An 18514-nucleotide genomic window follows, 5' to 3' on the forward strand; every position below is an offset into this window, starting at 1 on the left:
CTTAGTTATATTAGTTTACTCATGTGTACCACTATTGTTATACATGACAATCACCTTCCTTCCACTACATATTCTAGTAGTGCTACCATGCCTCAACATACTAGGTAGTATTAACTATTGCTCTATTGAAGGCCTAGTCTTAGATCAATAACTCTTGCTCTTTTGGTCAATATCTTAGTTACTTGATCTCTACCCTTATTGTATCAGCTTCATTCTTGGTGTATTAACACACTTTTTTAATATTTACTTAGAATTTGGCATCCTTCTGGTAGTACTTGGCCTATCAACCATGTATTGAACCCACTGCGCACTACTTCATCTTGCTAATCAAGTACAACTTCAACCTGCTGACTATATACAACCTACAGGCTAAAGTATAACTTCAGTCTAATGATCGAGCACTTAAACTTGATGATTAATTCTCAATTAGTACCTAGGTACTTATCAAAGATTGATAATGTTCAGAAACCACTTATTCAGCCCACATAAAATGTCTCTTTTGAAGACCTACTATGGATCAGTTTATATAGATTGGCCTTCAAAGCCTTATTCTTAATTGGTCTTTGGGGTCATGATTATTAGTCTAGATATGGTGTAAACAATGGCCCTACATCCCATCAGTTGATGGTTAAGAGGGTGATGGTATGTATAATTTTGGAATTAGTAATAATCCAACTTGGCTAATTTGAAAGAAAGCTAATTGAAATCTTATAGATCCATCAATTACTTTCTTTAACTTACTAGTTCACCTTATAGCAAAGGTGAGTGTGAGCAAAAGGGATAGACCATGGCAAATTTGGTAGAGGTAAGATTCATCATGTGCTTGTCCCACAGCTTATGGGTATGGCAGATATGGCTAATTTGAGGGAAAGTACCCAATATGGTTAATACCTCAAAGCTCATAGATTTGGAGGAACATAGGCCATAGACTAATTAATAAGTTACCCCCAGTATATAAACTTAGCATGCCTGGTTACTGATGAAGCAGAGGTGGTTGTACTTATTGGGATGGTTTCCCCCCATCCTAGGAATAGGAGAAAGGTGCACCATGGGCTGATTGAATTATTTCCTCCCATCTACTAGTATTAGGGCATAGCCAACTCCAGAAGTAGAGATCTGTATCGATATGGTTCCATTAATATCTCTTCTAGCAAACATCTATAGATTAGGATGGTCAAAGCCTAACTTGGGCTCGAGTATCAGCTTGAGGTTGACCCAACTATTAGTGGTGACATGTTTAGTCTGACTATTTGATCCTACATTCACCTATAGAGTGACTCTCCTTTGCCTCAAACTTTAGATCTTGAAGACTCTCCAAGGTAATATTTGACCATGCCTTTCTTATAGACCATAAAATTCGAATGTCAGGCTTCTTAAGGATCTTGATAGTTCCATATTATGTGCCATATGAACAATATTGTTGGTCAAGTTCATCATAGGATATACTAGAACATATTATGGCACTAGATATTGATCTCATATCATCAAGCCAAGTCTCTCAATTTGGTTCACCATTCAGGCTGAAGATATCTCATATCGTATAACAAATGATCTCAAAATAGCAGCCAATTGGCTAATAATAATTTTCAGTAAGTCTCACTGCCTCTCATCCACACAGAACTTAAACTGTGAGACGATGTAGGGACTGCCTAATAGATAGATCATCCCTGTTTGAGGAAGATGGCTTTCAAAGCCAAGATTCTAAGTAGAGGTCTACTAGCCATGTACTTTGATTCCTCATGGAGCCTAAGGGCCTTGTCCATTCAACCCCATCTAGCAACTCTAGAGTTCTTCAGTAGTGTGGTGAAGTAGATTGCCTACCAATTTTGACAACTAAATGTTATTTCTGTTGTGCAGTCATGTCTCAGTAGCTACTCGTGCATTCCACTAGGTGTGCTAAAAAAGAACTTGTTCTCCTATGCATGATCTCCAACCATGAGGGGATGGAAGGTGGATGACAAGTCTCTTACCAATTATATGATTGTGCAAGCATGTTACTAATATCTGAAACTGACAGAAGTAAGGATAGTTATGGGTCATACTGTCTTAAGCTTCAAGTTTCACTAGCAATGTGCCACCTTTATGTAGAAGCAGGTAGTCAAGGCTACAGATCTAAGTTAAGCTATGATAAAGTAAGACATACTATACTAAAGATAAAAGACAAATAAAAGATAATGGATGTTTGAATAGCCAAGGATCCCTTTTTGCTAGTATTAAATTCTGAACTTATAAGTGGCTACCATTAACTGTTGTAATAGGTGTTACCACTAAACTTTGGTGCTTATTCTTATTATTTTATGCCATATGACTACTATTGCCACGAATGGTAATTATCTTCCTTTTATTGCTCTCATATTCTAGGTTACCACTTCTTTCATATTCTATATAGTAGTAAAATAGGTATATTTATACTATTCTAATACATATTGGTTTGCACTATATTTTTGTTATGCATGATAATCACCTTCCTTTCACTACCCCTGTATTCTAGATTGCATTACCATTCCTCCTGATAAGTGCTAGCTAGGGATATCTTAGGTTTCACTTCATCAAAGGCCTTGCCTTAGGCCAAAAGCTCTTATCCTCTCGATCTACATCCAACTTGTGTTCTTAGTGTATCAACGAGCATCCTTGGTGTATGGATCTATATCCTTGGTGTTTCGGGTTGGTGTGTCAATTTGCATCCTTAGGGTATTAACCTACTTCTTTGATACTTAGTTGAACGTTGGTATCCTTCTAGTAGTAATTGGCCTACCAGCCTACTATTCACCTACTTTAGCCTACTAACCAAATGTAGCATTGATTTGCTAATTAAATAAAATTTGGCCTGCTGGCTAAGTATAACTTTTGCCCACTGGCAATGTGCTTCATTCATGCTGACCAATTCTCAATCTGTACCTTAGTAAGGTTTACTGGTCAGTCTATTTCAGATGGCCTTCCAAGATCTAGTGTTGATCATTCTTTGGATCATGATCATTGGTCTAGATGTGGTGTAAACACTAGCGAAGGAAGTCACTGCATTACATAACAAAGAAGACCTACTTGTTCCAGAAAAGCTTGGGCAATTCTAAACCTTCCACAAGTTCTTACTTTTTAAGTAATTTGAGAAGGAAAGAAGGCAAAGACTATGCATGCACCAACTATAAAGGAGGACTCCCAAGTCAAAGATCAAAGAAACTATTAAAGGCATGTGGAAGGACTTTAACAACCTTACTCCTAAAGAACTACTTGATGGATTACCTCTTTTCTAGGATATCTAACATGCCATTGACTTCATTCCAGAATCTAGCCTGCCAAATTTTGCATGATACTGGATATGCCCAATGGCGTAGAAATAACTCAATAAGCAGATGGTTTGCTAGTCACAAGAGGTTCATAAAAAGAAATCTACATCCTTGTACAATCCTCTTCTAGTAACAAAAAAGGATGGATTATTGTGTTATGCATCGGTTGCAAAGCCATCAAAAAAGATCACATTTATGTATTAATTTCCATCTCAAGAAGTGATGATATGTTAGCTATGCAATCAAAATCAACGTTCCTCTTCAAGGTCGCCCTTAGAAGCAACTCCATATACCCAAATCTGCATTGGATATGAGTGGAAACCTCCGTCAAAACCAAAGAGGAGTTTTATGAATGGCTTATCATATCATTCGGCCTAACTAATACTCCTAGCACTTTCAGGAGGGTAATGCGCCAAGTTCTAAAATCTTTTGCTTGTAGATTTATTGCAGTCTATTTTGATGGTATCCTTATGTACAACAAATCTAAAGAAGGGTATCTGAGCATTTAAGGCAAGTGAGGCATGTGTAATTCGGCAAGAAAAGCTCTAATATGAATATGAAGAAATGCACCTTCATGCAGCCCAAGGTAATCTTCTTCGGGTTCGTAGTCCTACTACGTGGAGTTAAAGCCCACCTTTACACAATAAAGATCACTGTGGATTGGTCCATGCCAACCAACATCCACGAACAAAAGAGCTCCAATGGACTGGTTAACTTTTCTGGTGCTTCAATTGCAATTTTAGCACCATCATGGCACCTATTACTGAATACATGAAGTGAGGTGTGATCCATTGGTCAATGGCAGCAAACAAAGCTTTTGAGATGATAAAAATGATGATAGAAGTCCTAGTTCCGAACTGTTTGATTTCAACAGAACTTTGAAATCATGTGCGAAGCCTCACATATGGGCATAGGTGGAGTGCTCAAGCAGGAAGGGCATCTGTGTACCCATTTAGCCAAAAAGACTATCGCGATGCCCAGTAAAGACACCCTGCCTACGACGTGGAATTCTATTCTATTATCAGAAACTTGAAGTACTACTTTGTGCATAACGGTAATAATCTAGCAATTCCCATACTTTCCATTTAAAGTAATGCTCAAAATTTTTCAGATTCAAAGCACAATATTGTTACAGCAATATCACCAAAAATGACACTAAAATACTAAGGTTCTAATGAAATTAAAATTAGCACTGGATTCTTCTTCTCCATACACATCAGCCACTTCAATGATTTAATTGACTAAGAAAATATTATTGAAAAAAATGATACATGAGATAACAATTTTTAGTTAAAATATCATATTACAATACTTGCATAATAACACACAAAATCCATACTCTTCCCTCATCCGATGCTATCTACCATCTCTAAAGCTTTGCATATTAATTTTTACCCTGCATCCTTCAATATTTAATCCTATAAAATCAAACAACTGGCTTGAAGAAAGGATTGGGGTCTCACCTAATTTATTGCTTCTTGGTGATCTAATTAGATCCGATCTAATATAATTCTAGGCCTCAATAAGGTAGCAGCAGAGGAGAAAAGACCACAGTAGCAAGGACAGAAGGGGAGAGACCACAATAGCTGGGACAGAAGGAGAGAGAGAAAAAGAGAGAGAGACAGAAGAGGGAAAGGCGGGGAGGATGGAGGGTGTCTTTTTAACTTCCTCCAAAATGGAGAGAGAGGGAGAGAGAGAGGAGACAAGGAGGGGTGTCAGGCATGCGAAGAATTGAGAATGAGAGATGAAGATGCAGCAGGACCTCGTGTGGTGGCTCAAATATACACGACAGAGGAGACACATGAATGGAGCGAAGAGAAAGAGAGTGAAGGAGAATAAGTGAGGTGAGGCAGTGAGGATTTCTGGGTGTTTTCAGGGAGCAACAGAGACGTTGCCTCTGTTTTGCTGAAGAAGAGGCAAAACCTTACACGAAGGCCCTGAATAGACTTGAGCTGTTGGCGCAGGTTTCACATTTCCAATCTCTCTTCAATAAACCACAGCAAATGCCAAACACTATCAGCTCGGAACTCAGATTTTGAAGGATCTTTTTTTCACTCTCGGGCTCTTTGATGTCACTTGTTTCCCATTCCCTCTCTCGCCTCTTTCTCCCGATCTCCTTTTCCGAGTTTTAGTGACCAGTGCAAGAAACAATAGAGGTGCCATAAAGTCAGGCAAAACCTTACACGAGGCCCTGAATAGACTTGAGCTGTTGGCGCAGGTTTCACATTTCCAATCTCTCTTCAATAAACCACATCAAATGCCAAACACTATCAGCTCGGAACTCAGATTTTGAAGGATCTTTTTTTCACTCTCGGGCTCTTTGCTGTCACTTGTTTCCCATTCCCTCTCTCGCCTCTTTCTCCCAATCTCCTTTTCCGAGTTTTAGTGACCAGTGCAAGAAACAATGGAGGTGCCATAAAATCATCATTACGTTCATATGGCAACCATAACAGAGTAGCTGTAATATCAACCCAAAAGTACGGGCAACTTAATGCTATATACAACCTACAGTGACATGCTCCATCTCTTTTGGTACGGTAGTTTTCAAGAACACCATACCTATTCATATCGTGTATGTACATATAAGCTGACAAACCTAGTACAGGATTCACCCATACACGACTTACCACCAGCAAGTTAGCACCCACCACTTGCAGGCTCAATTGAGCTTAGAAGACCGTTGCCTCTTAGCTGCATGCAGTGTTCCTCAGCATCTGCTTGAGAACAAATGATTACAACAGCTAGGCCATTATAATGGGCCTCTTGCATGATATTGACTGCATTATCAAGAGTCATCCCAGGGATAACCTTCATCAGAACTTGGACAACATATTCGCGTTTGTTGTAGTTATCATTGTGCAATATAACACGATATGGAGGTGCAGTTTTCTTAGATTTCCTGCAAACCAGACATAAGAAATAAGAAACTCAGCAGCCAGTTTTCCATACCTTGTAAATCATGAAGATGACAGGTTAAATGAGGATCTTAATCATTTCCTGAACAGGGTATAATAATCATACTAAATCATATCTCGACATCTTTCCCCCAAAAAAGACCACTTTTTATCAAAAGAGCAAAACCATTTCACAGTAGCCAAATGAACTATAATAAATACAGAGCTGCATGCACAATGACAACATTCTCCAAATTATTGGAAAATTCACATTTTTTTTCCCTTGGCCAATAATTCTTTCAATTACTTACAGCTAATCAGTTAGTCAAGAATTATTCAATTGTTTATGAAATTTGCAATTGATTCACAAGTTATTCATTGCTAAACCAAGAAACACATGATTTACAAATTAAGGATGCCATAAAATGCTAGTGATGATGTTCTCTTTGCTGTTGCTTTTCACTGTTGTTACTTCAATGCTTGATTTTACCAATAAATGCGTTATTCTTGTAAAAGTTTTCTTCCCGCCCTTAAGTTATTGAATTCTTTCTTAACTTCTCACAAATTCTCCACATTGTACCTTAATTCCAGATCTAAGCCTCCAGGACAACTATTCCTGAGTATCAAACTTGTACCTATGTCTGCAAGGTGTCATTTTCTAGATAAACTTTAGGCTTCGATCAGCAATCAAATTCACACTGTTCCAAATCAAAGATAGCAGGACATGATAAATGTTGCAGGATTTTTCAAAGTCACCAAAGTGTAAGATTCAAGTTCTACATTGTGTTCATTATAAGACATTGTTTTGTAGCACACGTGCTAGTATCACCACACTGAATAGAGCAGCAATGATTGAGTGATCAATTTCACTGCTAATTTAATCATGCTATACATGGCATACATAGATGTCAACCACATGGATCAGGAAACCACAGGTACCTAAGCTGCTTCGTTAGAGATAGCCTTCAGCTTATCAAGGCTAGGAAGCCTTATTAATTGGAGACAAATACCTTTGGATTATAGGGGGGAAAAAGTTGTATTATGCTTGTTGAAGTGGCAGCAATGCCATGATTTTTTTTTGGCTCTCATTGTCTGATTTCTTCTCCAAGGCCTGTCATAGATGTCATTCAACTCTTAGCAGAACAAGAAGCATATTGGCTAAATCCCCAACTCTCAGTTACAAGGCCATGCAGTGTACAGGGTTGTCATTTGTCAGCTTGCCAACTTGTATCTTTCTAGTGCTTTTGCTCAACGGGAAGCTCCTATTAAAAGTTATGGCTTCTCTTCAGGAAGCTTCAATCAGCCTCTTTAAATGAGCTTTAATAGGAGCTTCAACGGGAAGCTCCTATTAAAAGTTATGGCTTCTCTTCAGGAAGCTTCAATCAGCCTCTTTAAATGAACTTATTACACAATGAATACTTTTGATCGGTGGTTAATGGGATGAAAACTTGCATAAGATGAGCTTCAAACTCAACAAAATTGAATCTTCCACAGATTAGTCAAATGCAAATCAATGAACTAAAATCAGACTGACCAGTCAGAATCAGCACATTATTCACAAAATCAAGCATTCCCCCCAAATACATACTTGCATTAGGCAAGTCCTGGAAATCCATTAAAGTCCTATGACTGCACCAACAATATAATGGTTTAAGCAGCCCTCAAATAACTTGGCTAGTTACATCTTAATTAGCTAAAGTAGACATGTTCAGACATAACCCCAACACCCTCCCATGTACCAGTTTATTTTTTCATACTTATTTTCACCATGAAACATGAGCTCTTCACAAGGAGACTGCCAATTGCATAGTTCCATGAAAATGTGCAGGGATTGCAAACTCCACTGTGAATGTGGAGCAACAAGTACATCCACCTTTGTGGCATTTGAACCTTTTTGGTCCATTTGAGATTCCTTCAACTAGTCCAATAACCATCATCCTTTTTACTGAATTAATCTAGCTGTGCCTTGACAGAGATGATCCAAACTGAATTGATCAGACATGGTAAATACACAATATTTTACACCATGATTGGTGCTTTCACTCCATATCAGCACAAAATTTCCTCATCCATGTCATCATGTTTCAACCAACTGGACGCTAGGAACATCTCTTCCTAGGAAAATGAGTCTCGTCCTTTAAATTTCATCTTTTAATAATTGTTATATTTGTCCAAAGGAAATTTTTGGGTTCATCAAAATCAAACAATTCATATAATTTTTGCTGGTGGAGGCCAATTCCTTTTCTGTTAACATTTTGCATATTGATAATTCTTATAATCTTTGATTTGTAGTTGTTTAAAGTTAAACGGTTGCTAAATGCCCATATGATGGCTGTCTATATATATATAGAGAGAGAGAGAGGGGGGAGGGGTGAGAGAGAGACAGAGAAGTATTATTAACTCCAGAAGCATTAGGAGAAAGTAATTAGGGTAAGGTGTAGAAATGCATATGTATAATTTAGAAATAGAAGAAAAGAAGAAACAAAATTTAATGCAATACATTCAGGTTATGTGGTATATTGAGAAGCAACAAGATTACACTATATAAGAGCACAACTTAATTGTTAATTTATATTATAGATGTGATGCTAGAAATATTAAATTGATATTTGATAACATATGCCCATCATTAAATGCATTGCTTGCTCCTAAAAGACCGCTTATACATTCAAAAAGCCATTTAAACAGCTAGGCAGACTAACAGAGCACTTAATGTTTAAAGGAACCACTTTAACCTCAAGGTAGCACTCAGTTGTTTAAGCTGCCTTCAAAACATCTAAACAGCCATTTTCATTTAACTTTTCTTTGTTTTGAGTTTTTCATGCATCCACTAACTTAAATAAATTATGCATAAATTCTTTGAAGATAATTTAAAAAACAATGTAATCAATCTAAAAAGAATTATCCTTAATTTGAATTAATCAAAGTGCAGTTATTTTAACCAAGGAACAGGATGTATAAACAGTACCATATGATTCCAACAAGTTTTCGCACCAGTACACAGAGTGTCAGCTGGGATGCAGTCCCATGTTGTGTCTGTAGCTGGTACCATATTGTTCTGACCAAAAAAAAAAGGTCCAAGGTCCAGTACTGGCATTTGATACCTTGGTTTAAACAGCCACTAAGGTATCAATTATTTTTGTTAATTTTGCCTTCTTTAAGCTTTTCTCACATTCATAATTTAAAATAATTATGCATTAATAAAATGGAAGACTTTTGCAAAAAAAAAATCACTAGAAATCTTTATTTTACAGTATTTTTATAATTACTTTTCATTTACCATTTCAAAGACTAAAACCGTGATCCACATACCTACTGGTCAACAATTAATGTTATTCAACATTTTTTTCGAAGGGATATAAACTATAAAACCCCCTACAGCCACCTTTTTAAGAGGGCTGCCTTGGCAATCTAGAAAGTCCACGTAGGCACCCATATTCACATTCTCCATAATGTTTAAATATGCATAATGAGATTGATTCACGATTTAGTATTGCATGTTGCCAAATTGATAATTTTATTGATTTTTTACATCTTATTTGATCATTTATCAGATCATGACAATCCTTTTAGGTTTCTCCTTTTATTGATTATCTGTTTTTGATTCATTTCTGGGCCATCTTGACCTCTAGGCACCTGCCTAGACACCCACCTAGTGCCTAGATGCTAGTAGTAGTCTCCTGGCTTCTTGGCTACCACCTACAGTTTTTCTAAGACATTGCTTTTGTTCCATTCATAACTTAGCCAAGCTAACAGCCACTTCTTTGAGTCCTCGTGCACCCTCTCACAATATCACATAACCACATAGTTCCTTGAGGTTTGCATTCTCAATCCAATCTTCATGCATGAAGAATCACTAAATCAGAAATTAAGATTTGCCAAGATTAGTTGGAATAGAAATACTAAAAAGGGAAAACCATACAAGAAACAGCATTCAAAAGGTTGAAAACAAATGGAGAGGAAAGTGTAAGATAAACTAATCTTTAAATTGTTCGAGCCTCATGAGCAGCAAGGATACCACGGGCAGGATCCCTTATATTTTGCTATCTGACATGTTCTCCAGATTTTATGTGATGAATTTCTGGGTTTGAGGTTTCTTGGTTAAAGTCAGAAGAAAAATAGACACTAGTCCCATGAGAAAAACACACAAGGATGATCGAGCTAAGAACATAACAATGAAGACTAACAAAAAGACATGTTTTGTCATCATTGCTACCCCTGAAGATTATAAAATGGCATTACTTCTCCATGCCTGGGGACCATCTCACATAACTTATTGTTGGGTGATCTCAGATAGATACTGCTGTGAGAGTATAATCCAGGAATTGGACTGCAGCAAGCCTCAAGCTACTACGCATCTAATCATGACTTGGATGGCCGTGAACAAACAATTATAACTGATTTCATAGATCTAAAGAAGTTTTTGACAATTGCTCACAAAAGCAAAATCGTTGCCTAAGCACAAAGTTATTAGCTTTCTTAAGGGCTCAGTATGAAGAAAGACTGTGGTTACTCATCTCAAAGATAGGCATCCATTTTACGGTGTAGAAAAACATGGGGCCCCTTGAAGAATGTTTTTGCTCTATTGATTACTCTTGTCCAAAGATTCCGGAATAGGTACCGAGCCCCATACCGGTTCCGGTGCAGTCCGATATGGTACCGCATACCGTACCATATCGTGTCGGTACGCCATGGCGCACTGGTTCGGTATCGGTACACCACCAATTTTTTTTGATTTTTTAGTTAAATTTGATTTCAAAAAAAAAATTTATTACTTTTTAAACTACTTTATATCCAAATTAATGTTTATTTAAGTCATATAACAATTCTACCATCCAAAAAAAATAAAAGAAGTCTAAAACACTAAAAGTCTAAAATAATACAATAAATATATCTAAAGTACAAATTATAAAGAATAATATGCTAACCTCAAGATCTCTGCTGATCTAATATCTCGTCGAATGTCTATGTCGCTCGTAGACATCCGGATCATCCGCATGCTCCGGAACAACATCAATCCATCCCTCTAACCAAGTGGCACTGTAATCCTGAATATTCATCCCATAAGGTATCTTCTCTAGATTGTAAGACATATCAGATCTCTTGCTCGTCTGATTCTAAGAGATATCCTCGAGATGATGGTATGGTTAAGGGGCCCATCTAAATGTCTGTAGCAAAATCCGATCCATAAAGTACTCTAGACTGCATAGGATGGTAGTCACTAGAAGCCGATATCTCAGATACACCATATCCATATAGATCATAAGCTGCTTACGGATGATAAGATCCATAGTACGAGGATGATCTAGATACATCCATAGATCCTACTCCACGTGCAAGATCATCTACGGCTGTATCATGCGCTGGACAATCTCTGAGAGGCCGTCGTCTGTATGAGATTGTCTTCTCATGGGGTCTATCAGGTCATCCGTGGTCCCTATGTTGTGTGGCATGTGTAAATTGAGACTCACTAGTGAATCGAGTACCAGCCTGCGACTGTCTCATGAATAGTGATCTCATATCATCCAATCCCTCCCTGATCATCAGATCCTCCAATCCCTTCCTAATCATCAAATCCATGACTACTACCATCACTCTCACTACCGCTACTCTCTGAATCTAAGTCAACTGACTCCTGCACTCTCGAGGGTGCTGCAACTACCGTTTTTTTAATCTTTTCGAGCTCCCTCATTGCCCCTCTGTGACCAGCCTCGTCTCAGCATTTCTCGCTTAAATATTTGACTCTGGGTCTTGAACATGGAGTCACGTGATAAATGACTCCCCTGTGATCCTTCAGGCTGTGGCTAATCAGCAGAAACTATGTAGAATATTTCTTTCTGCCCACTACCCTGAATCCACCCTCATCTCCCTAGCTACCATACTGGCTGGTCGTGGAGGAGATCCCAGCACATCAAGTTTCGGCTCCTGCTGTTGGCCTGCAAGCCATCCAATCATCGGATCCTCATCATCAATGGCACAATCATCTATCGTTGAATCTGTATACTTCAGCTGTACTTCATCCTGCATATATTTTATCCTCAATCTCAAATTATAGTGCACATAAATAAGATCTTTGAGGCACTTCTGACACCCACTAGAGAAGACCGTCTGAAAAAAATGCAGATAATCACACTTTTCAAATTTGGTGCAGACTGTCCAAAATGGATGCACCATTTAGCTGTCAAAAAATTAAACAAAATTACATATCAAATTTTATGATATTAGTAGGCATGTAATTTCAACAAAATCCTCATTATTGATATGTAATTTACTTGGATTCATTTTCTTTTTGCTTACGATAGCCGATGAGACTTCAAAGCTATCTGTCCCCTCTCTAAACTGTTTCGTCTGAGAAATATATTTATTTTAGTAACAAATATATTATTAAGTTAAATGATCACATCTTTAATTGATCTAACGTACCTCTTGCAGACACATAGATGCGATTTCGGGATGAGACACCATCTTATATATAACATTACGGAGAGCAGTGAGATGCTTATTATCCATATCTATCCTGGATATGCTGTATTGAAATCTCGGATTCAAATAGTAAGCTAAAAATAAATTCCACAGTGATTAAGTAAACTTTTAGTGTCAAAAAAAGAAAACATTAAAAAAAAAAATTCAGATCATTCTTGAATTCATGCTTACCCGCTAGATGCAAATTTCTACCCATCTGATAGTTTCAGCGATGCTCGATGATGTTAATATATTTTCGATCATGTTTGGGATCTATTTCACTGATCTGTTGCTTTATCCTCTCCATTATGTGATACAGGAAGCCCATCTGAGGATATCTCTCACTGTCCACGATGCGAAGCACCTCATATAATGGCTGGATAGCCTTCACTATTTTATCAGCCCGTTGCAAGAATGACTGATTGGTCACCAAATTCTCCACATGACTTTTCTCAGTGCCGGCCCTCGCATATCTACTCTCCTATCACTTGGCACTGACAAATATCTGATGCAAGACTGCTTTCTTCTATAGAAAGCTATCAAGTACTATGTAGTTTGTAGCAAACCGTGTGACACCCGATCTCAAGATCTCTCCTCCAGTATATTTTCGCATCAATGACAGCAACCATGTATGATTGTAGATAAATTTAGTAATAAACTGAGCTGTATCCACTGCTTGCTGCACTCTACGAAGCTTTTCAATATCCATCAACATCAGGTCAATACAATATGCAGCACATGGTGTCCAGTAAATATGCAATCGCCGCTCCATCAGCTAATCACCAGCAACCTTATATTGCAGCCCATTATCTGTGACGACCTCCACAATATTCTGCTCTCCAACTGAATCAATCACCTCCATCAGTCCAAGAATGTATACGGCACCGTGCATCCTATCCGAAGCATCAAATGATTTGTGAAAAAATATTTTTTCATCATAATATGTCAAAAAATTTATGATACTCCATCTAGTAGGACCGATCCAACCATCACACATCACCGTCAATCCGTATATAGACCATTTACTCTTGTAAGAAGAGATCCATCTCTCCAACTCTTCTTTATTACCGTCAAGAAGCTGACCATGGATATCTCTGGATGCTGGAGGATCTACACCGGGACCGATAGCCTGTATTGCTGAAATGGCAGACTGAAAGTACTGTTCGCTGCATTTGCTGGAATATGGCTAAAATAAAATCATGATCTAATAGCTCGCCACATATCCTTCTTCTTATCCTTTTTCAGCATAGTGTCAACTCTCTGCTGTTTTGAATCCTCACTAGAAAAAGCATGTGGATCCAAATCATGAATGGAGGTCCCTGTTAGAATATCTCTATCGGATCTCCTCCTATCGCCAAAAATCTCCAGCATCGATGAAATACCCCTCCCCCTACTGACTGACTCTCTGACAGAGGTAGTCCTCCTGAACTCCGACTCTCCTCTAGCGATTGCAAAGTCGAACCCCGACCCATATAATGATGATCCAAATCGCTTTCTATATCTGGCCATCTCCTTCAGCCTGTACTGCTCATCCAGACTTGCCTGAATGGCAACCTCAATCTTTGCCTCGTCATATGGAGCAGAGGCCTCCTCTGACTCTCTGAAATGATAGAAAGGTAGTTCTCCAGCTCGACAATCTATCTCTGCCCTCTTCTTCGCTGTTTTCTGATCAGCAAAATACTTCTTCATAAGCTGTCGGACCTCCTATGGATATTTTCGATACATGACCATATCTCGATAACCACCAATCAAATGCTGCTTCAACCTAATCACCCCTGCTTGCTTGAACTCTATGCCGCACCATTTGCATCTCCAACGATGTCGAGCTGAGAGCATCTCACCATACTCCCAGCCAATGTCACGCTCTGCATCCTTCTTACTCATTTTTACAAGTTTAACAAAATACGACAGTTTAATAATTTTTTGATATTATATTTTTTTTAATTTAATTTTTTTAAATATATAAATATATATTTAAAAAAATAATTAATAAAAATTAATGATTTTAATGTCATCATGTAGATCGTCTAATTATCTACAACATATAATGAAATCATACCAAAATCATAAATTTTGACATAATTTTTTTTTATTTTTCTATTTTTAGTGGTTATTGGCTAAAAAAATATGAAAAATAAAATATTTAATGATAGAACGAAAGATTACCTTACTTTCAATCGAAATTTGTCGCTCCATTTGAGTTGTGAAATTTTTCTTGAATTTTTTTTTTTTGGAAGGCCGTTGCTCTGTCGTTTGTTCTCGAGAGAGCATCTCGAATTTTTGAGTCTCAGACTCAGACTCAAGGGAGACAAAAGCAACCCCCCAAGCCCCCCGACCACCAACTTCCGCCCCCCACCCCCCATATGGCCGCTGTCGGTATGGCTCGATTTCGAGATGTACCGATCGAAACCGAAAGAAACCAGTCAATTTCTCATGGTTCGGGCAATTTACCGAAAATGGGTGGTGAACCGCACCAATTCCTCCTAATTCACTTTGGTACATCCCGTACCAGCCGATTCAGACCGATACGAAAAATTCGATAACCACTAGCCAAATACTGCTTCAACCTAATCACTCTTCTCTTGAACTCTGTGCCGTACCATTTGCATCTCCAATGGTGCCGAAGTAAGAGCATCTCACCATGCTCCCAACCAATATCACGCTCTGTATCCTTCTTACTCATTTCTGTAAGTTTAACAAAATACGATAGTTTAATAATTTTTGATATTATATTTTTTGAATTTAATTTTTTAATAATTTTAAAATATATAAATATATATTTAAAAGATAATTAACAAAAATTAATGATTTTAGTGTCATCATGTAGATCGTCTAATGATCTGCAACATATAATAAAATCATACCAAAATCACAAATTTTGGTATGATTTTTTCTTATTTTTCTATTTTTTAGCGGTTATTGACAAAAAGAATATGAAAAATAAAATATTTAGTGATAGAACAAAGGATTACCTTACTTCCGATCAAAATTTATCGCCCCGATGAAGGAGTTGTGAATTTTTTCTTGAATTTTTTCTTGTTTTTTTTGGAAGGCCGTTGCTCCATCGTTCGCTCTCGAGAGAGCCTCTCGGGTTTCTGAGATTCTCAAACTCTCCGATTTAACAGAGACAAAGGCAACCCCCCACTCCCCCCTGGCTGCTATCGGTACGGCTCGATTTCGAGTCGTACCAACCCAAACCGAGAGAAACCGATCGGTTTCTCGCGGTTCACCGGGGAACCGCACCGAACCAGCTTAGTTCGATGCAGTTTGGGCAATTTACCGAAAATGGGGGGTGAACTGCACCGGTTCCCCCCAGTTCAATTCAATACACTCCATACCGACCGATTCGGGCCGGTACGGAAAACCCTGCTCTTGTCTATCTAGAAAGCACACCCTCTCAATGCAGGAATTGCCTATTATCTCATCCAAGCATAAAACAACCATCAACTTTCATGCTTGTTCTGTTAGTCAAACCTAATCAACCCTCCACCTACCCGAATTAGCCACCTAAATACCCTATTCGCAGCACCACATGCACCCTCTAGGACTTGAGTAGGCTTTAGAAAGCTCCCGCCACATAAATATAAGCCTGATTGAATCATTGATGGTAGTTTGACCATTATTTACTTGTATTCATTTCAATTTGACCATGGTTGAAAGTAAACCCAAATTTGCATCATAGAGGTCTTTTCCACTCCAGAACTGCCCAAAAAATTGTCCTGACCCAACATCCTGCATCCTTGAATTACCACCTCACGACGAACTACTCAAAAAATTACCACAAAACAACTTGTAGAAGCTTCACATGCATATCCCACTTGATCCACAAACTCCGCTCATTTTTATCACACTATAAGTGTTTCCCTCTAGGGAATAAAAACATGTTCAATTCCTTATCAGCCCTTAGATTCAAGTATTTTTCTTTTCACTTCATCCTAACCGTTCAAGTTACCAATTCATGACATTTGCTCTTAGACAATCAAATTTCACCTTCTTAGTTCACTTCCTCACATCCGATCAAAGGACCAATACTTATCATTTTTACCCACCCACCTCAATGAATACCCCCCTAAATGGAAGGGAAATTAAGAGAAGAAATTAAAAAGTATAAGGGCGACTCTACCAGAAAGGCCTATCACCCATCTTCCTCCACCCCAGACCAGCAAGCCAAACACCATTGCTGACCCTTTTGTAGACTCAGCTTTATATGATTTCATGTTACCACCTCATGAGTAACTGCTCAAAAAATTGCCACAAAACAACTCTTTCTAGAATCTTCACATGCATATCCTATCACCCATCTTCCTCCACCCCAGACCAGCAAGCCAAACACCATTGCTGACCCTTCTGTAGACTCAGCTTTATATGATTTCATGTTACCACCTCATGAGTAACTGCTCAAAAAATTGCCACAAAACAACTCTTTCTAGAATCTTCACATGCATATCCCACTCAATCCACAAACTCCGCTCATTTTTGTCACACTATAAGTGATTCCCTCTAGGGAATAAAAACATGTTCAATTCCTTATCAGCCCTTATTAGATGCAAGTGTTTTTCTTTTCGCTTCATCCTAACCATTCAAGTTACCAATTCATGGCATTTGCTCTTAGACAAACAAATTTCACCTTCTCAGTCCACTTCCTCACCATCTGATCAAAAGAAAGACTATAAGGACCAATACTTATCATTTTTACCCACCCACCAATATCTAGAGGTGCAAATGGGTTGGGTCGGACTGGGTCATGAGTGACCCCGATACGACCCAGTCCCTTGATCCGATCCTGATGTTGGACCCAGACCCAACCCAATTGAAAATCGGATCGGATCCATAATCAAAAAGTCTGCCGCATTGGATCATTTGGGTCGGGTCGGATCCATGTATAATCCGGTTCCAATATAAAAATTTTGGATCCGGCTTGACTCCAAATTCTGGTCGGGCTTTGTTCATATGATAAACCAAGATATGCGAAGTTTATGACAAAAGAAAACAAATATTACTTTACTTTGACTATTACTTTATAAGTAATTTCTCAAAATCTCACAGTCAAATTAAGTAAAACTGTATGCAAAATAACAATACTACAAGACCCGGCAGTATAAAATTGTTCTATAGTTTATATGTTGGATTCAATACTGAATTCGGATCAAATCGGGTCGGATCGGGTCTAAATTTAGTAAATCCAGATCCGACCCGGAATATTGAACAGGTCCAATTTTAAAACCCGATCCGGCCCCACGAGTCCTTTAAAATGGGTTGGATCGGATCTAAGCAGGTCACGGGCTGACCCGATCCATTTGCAGCCTTACTATCAATACCCACCTAAATGGAAGGGAAATTAAGAGAACAAATTATAAAGTATAAAGGCAACTCTACCAGAATGGCCTATCACCCATCTTCCTCCAACCCAGACCAGCAAGCCAAACCCTATTGCTGACCCTTCTGTAGACTCAGCTTTATATGATTTCATGTTATCTTGATGTTGCTTATCATTTGTTTAAGGCTTTAAAGAAGAGGTCAGGGTTGAAAATCCCTGATTTATCTTCCCAAAGGGCCCTAAAGAGCCCCGAATAAATCAATAGCCCCTAGGACCCCAGGTGCAAGGCATACTCCACTAGCTGCCCTCTTGAGGAGGAGCACGACTATAAATGCCTACCTAACAACCCCTGAAGTACAGGTGCAGCTTGTGAATGCTTGTTCAATAGGCATTCACAACAGCCTATTCACAATCAGAGAGTAAGTAATGTCAAGAATCCCTTATCAGATTGCTTTATGGGTGCTAATCCCTCCCCCGGCAGTACATTTGGCCTTGTCCCAATCTTCGATATGGGGATTGGCATGTCCCACTTCCATTCTCTAGTTTTTCCTATTTTT

General features: G+C 38.4%; 1 protein-coding gene and 1 pseudogene across 2 annotated transcripts in view; both read right to left on the reverse strand.

Moving 5' to 3' along the window:
* Window positions 1-5689: 5689 nt before the first annotated feature.
* LOC105033123 (ATP-dependent Clp protease adapter protein CLPS1, chloroplastic) overlaps window positions 5690-18514 on the reverse strand; it is a 43658-nt gene continuing 30833 nt past the window's right edge. The window contains exons 3-4 of one of the 2 annotated variants that reach the window (XM_073253780.1): window positions 9147-9236; window positions 5690-6183 (exon numbers count right to left, since the gene is read on the reverse strand). In XM_073253780.1, coding sequence (XP_073109881.1) covers window positions 5922-6183; window positions 9147-9236 — 352 coding nt within the window. In that variant the 3' untranslated portion in view covers window positions 5690-5921. The remainder of the gene's footprint in view (window positions 6184-9146; window positions 9237-18514) is intronic. The other variant, XM_010907787.3, reaches the window with a different exon arrangement.
* Window positions 12023-14465, reverse strand: LOC140856009 (uncharacterized; annotated as a pseudogene).

Source organism: Elaeis guineensis, chromosome 3 (assembly GCF_000442705.2).
Source record: "Elaeis guineensis isolate ETL-2024a chromosome 3, EG11, whole genome shotgun sequence".
Lineage (NCBI taxonomy): Eukaryota > Viridiplantae > Streptophyta > Magnoliopsida > Arecales > Arecaceae > Elaeis > Elaeis guineensis.